The sequence below is a fragment of the Mytilus edulis genome, chromosome 3 (genome assembly GCF_963676685.1).
Source record: "Mytilus edulis chromosome 3, xbMytEdul2.2, whole genome shotgun sequence".
Taxonomy (NCBI): Eukaryota; Metazoa; Mollusca; class Bivalvia; order Mytilida; family Mytilidae; genus Mytilus; species Mytilus edulis.
The window spans coordinates 29,857,058-29,860,744 of NC_092346.1; the positions used below are offsets into that span (position 1 = coordinate 29,857,058).

At 31.3% G+C, this 3,687-nt stretch overlaps 1 protein-coding gene across 1 annotated transcript; it reads left to right on the top strand.

Moving 5' to 3' along the window:
- Positions 1-1,792: 1,792 nt before the first annotated feature.
- Positions 1,793-2,920, top strand: LOC139516202 (uncharacterized). Its single transcript, XM_071306136.1, has 2 exons — positions 1,793-2,042; positions 2,392-2,920. Exons 1-2 carry the CDS (start codon positions 1,841-1,843, stop codon positions 2,790-2,792), a joined length of 603 nt encoding a protein of 200 aa, XP_071162237.1. The 5' UTR covers positions 1,793-1,840; the 3' UTR covers positions 2,793-2,920.
- Positions 2,921-3,687: the final 767 nt, after the last annotated feature.

A 3,687-nucleotide genomic window follows, 5' to 3' on the forward strand; every position in this document is an offset into this window, starting at 1 on the left:
CTGGTCTTGTTAATTATTTTTGCAATTTAATGTTTCTCTGTATCTATAGTATAGTTTTCTAAGATATTTAGGCAAAAATTTAAAAAAATGTAAAATATGAAAATATGGAGGGTAAAAAAATCAAGAACCGCCCTATTCAAAATGTGGTTATTTATGGTCAAGGTATCTTATTTTTTGTTGTTGAAGATATCGTTTTGAATCATAAAATTAAAGCAGACAAGTACAATGATTATTTAAAACCATCATTATTATCTATTCTAATGTTATATTTGAATTTTGTATTGGGTTATATTTTAATATTATAAAAAGACCAACCATAGATTTCTTCAAAGTTCCAGTCAAGGTGATTTGAAAATGTCTTACTTTTTTTCCAATTTATGCCTTTCTGCAATTTTTGATTGCAAATGATTACAATTCAGTTCCCATCCTCTCCATGAGGGTACTGGATCTTAACCCTTTATTTTTCAATCTAATCAGGGTACTGGATCTTAACCCTTTATTTTTCAATCTAATCAGGGTACTGGATCTTAACCCTTGGCTAGCAAAGATTTCATTTCTGTACTAGTCGGGTGCTGGAATATCGGGGCGACCCGGATGTTTCGATGCATTTTATTTGCCAAAAAGTATATATTTGACTGAAACAAAAGTTGTGAAAGTAATAATGAACAAATAAAACGGTCCCTAAAATATACATTTTATTATTAATAAGCGGCAGAGGGGTGATCTCGGCGAGACAGAAACCCAATGAAAATAAATGAAAATACTTTTAATTTAGACGGCAGCAACATCTAATAAAATTAACGGTATCAATTTTCTTGCACCAGATGCGCATTTCGACAATACATGTCTCTTCAGTGATGCTCGTGGCCAAAATATTTGAAATCCAAAGCTTATATAAAAGATGAAGAGCTATAATCCAAAAGGTCCAAAAAGTATAGCCAAATCCGTGAAAGGAATCTGAGCTTTGCATGAGGGAACATAGATATTTACTGCACCATATGTAACGGTAATAAATTATGTATTTATAGGGTCACGGATTTGTATAGTTACTATACAAATCCTTGATAGGGAGCATAACAAAGTTTTAGAATTCACATTTTATGTAAACAAGTTCGTAATATGCAACATAGACAAAGTTTAGAAGTGGCTGTTGAAAGGGTAGATACACCTAGCCAAAAATTCCTTTACATGAGCGTACTTGTATATATTTTACAGAGAAATGTGTTGAGGATGAAAAACATTTTTTGTTAGGGTGCGATTTTTATGCAGATTTAAGATATGATTTCTTTAATGCAAAAATCTTGTGATATTTGTGAGACTTTTAACGATAGGACAAACTTTTTTTCTTTATGTCAAACGATTAAGTTACATGTATATCTTTTAGAGGAAAAAATACTATAACATAATTAAAGTTTATTAAACATGATTTAAAAAAAAAAAAAAAGCCTTCATTTTGTTTCGATCCCCGAAATGTTACAATAATTTTAAGTCTCGAATGAATTAAATTAAACAGAAAGAACGTTGTGTGGTTATCCAACAGCGGCAGATGAAAGCTTTCAAAATTATGCCGATAATCACTTGATCAAATTAGATTCCGAGCACTAATTAATTCATCGGCTTGTGATTACGCAATTCTTTCCACGTCCAGTGAGTTTCAAGTCACCCCGTGTATTGTACACAGATCGGACTAATTACCACTACTTGTGTAAAGTGCAATTAACAGATTAAAACAATGCGACATTATTCGAGGACCAATCAAATGGCCGCATCTGAAAACTTCAGTGAGCTATTATAAAAACGGGTGCTCTACCATTTTTGACATATCTCAAGCAATTTCAGTATGCTCAGCATGGAAATAAAAGTTAAAAGCGAGTTAATAACACCTCTTACAGTTGATACGGATTATGAATACGATTTGGATATGACAATGTTTCCGGGAATAAATGATCCTATAGCCAGGCTACAACCAACATTACTGATACACACAAGGGGTGGTTGTGTCTGTAAACAAGATTCATATGCTGATTTACAAGAATTGATAGGTTCGTATGAAATTGTTATTCAAAATTTGAATAATACATATGTTCTATTTTATTACAATTTTTTTTTATTTTGAAATGAATGAAAATTAATAAGAGTTCCTATAAATTACGTACGTTATACCAAATAAATCATACTGTTATAGCGAAATATTGTGAAATACAAATTCACGTTTAAAACATTTGACGCAATATAAAAAAAAATACTAAAAATTACAGTGCACTTAATGGTCTGAGTTAAAAATGAATTAATAATTATTTTCATTTTTCATATGTTTTAATAGTTAACATTTACATATTTAAATATATATACCTTCTAACCAGTATAATAAATATTAATTTCTGTTTTCAGAATCATGTACCGACTTAGAGTGCAGCGAAACAGACAGTTTTATAGATGAATTTCTTAATGATAGCGATGAAGAAAACTCAGTTTACTCCACGACACCATCAAACACAGATGATGATTTTTCCAACTGTTCTACCAGTCTGAGTATCGATGATGAATACCTATATGACGGAATAGCACCCATTACAGACCTATTTACACCCGATATTACCACATCGTTACGAAATGCTGAAAAAAAGACACCGGAGCGGACAACCTTGTATCACGCCATTCAGAAGAGAGGTATAAAGCGTAAACTGTTCTCGGATGAAGAAAATAATCCTCCATCTAAACGGAAGCAAGCATTCACATGTGATGATAGTGATCTGTTTTCAGTGCTAGATGGATTATTTAATCACAATTAATAACATTGACGGTAAAACTATATTCATGTTAAGCTAGCTGCTTTACGATAATTTTCTTAGTTTGCTCAAATGTATACTATAGAACAGTGCTAGATGGATTATAATTCAAATCCGCGACAATGACGGTACAAACTTATATTCATGTTAAACTAGCTATTTTAAGATTTTTTACTGTGCTCAAATGTATATTGTAGAATAGTGCGATGTGTCGAATGGTGCTGAAATTTTATTACTAGTGCAAAATGTTTGTTAAATGTTTTTGTTAATGTTTACCATTATATGTTATGAAATAGAAATCAATAGTGCAAAAATAAATAGTTAACAATCATACATATTTGTTTTATTTAAAATCAACTACCAGAGGACGGTAGAGTTTAAGGTTTAAATGTTTCAGAATTAAGGATATTCTAAGAGATATGATTTTCTATCAATACATGTTGTATATATTAAACGCATCAAAAAGAGAGATATGGGTGCAAAGTACACGGTCTTAATTTAACAAGAAAACATGTACATGGGTACATGTAGTATATGATATAAATTCAACAAACTGTCACAAGCCTCTCTATTGCCTTTTGAAAATATGCGCAGCCCTCTACTTCGCGTAACTGAAATGCAGTTGGAGAAATGAATCTAAAAGAAAACAATCTGCCCCATATTACTGTATTTCTTCTATATTGAGATATTTTGATAAAGATACATTTACACGTAAATGTGAGATATTTGTGAAAACTGTTGATTGAAAATATTCATAAGAGGTTAATTGCGGGTCTAAGCAGTAGGTGGAGAAATCGCATCCGGTCTAAACGAAAACAACAACAAAATCTGCCCCACATTATTTCTTCTATATTGAGATGTTTTAATTTGATCAAGATACACGTAAATGTGAGATATT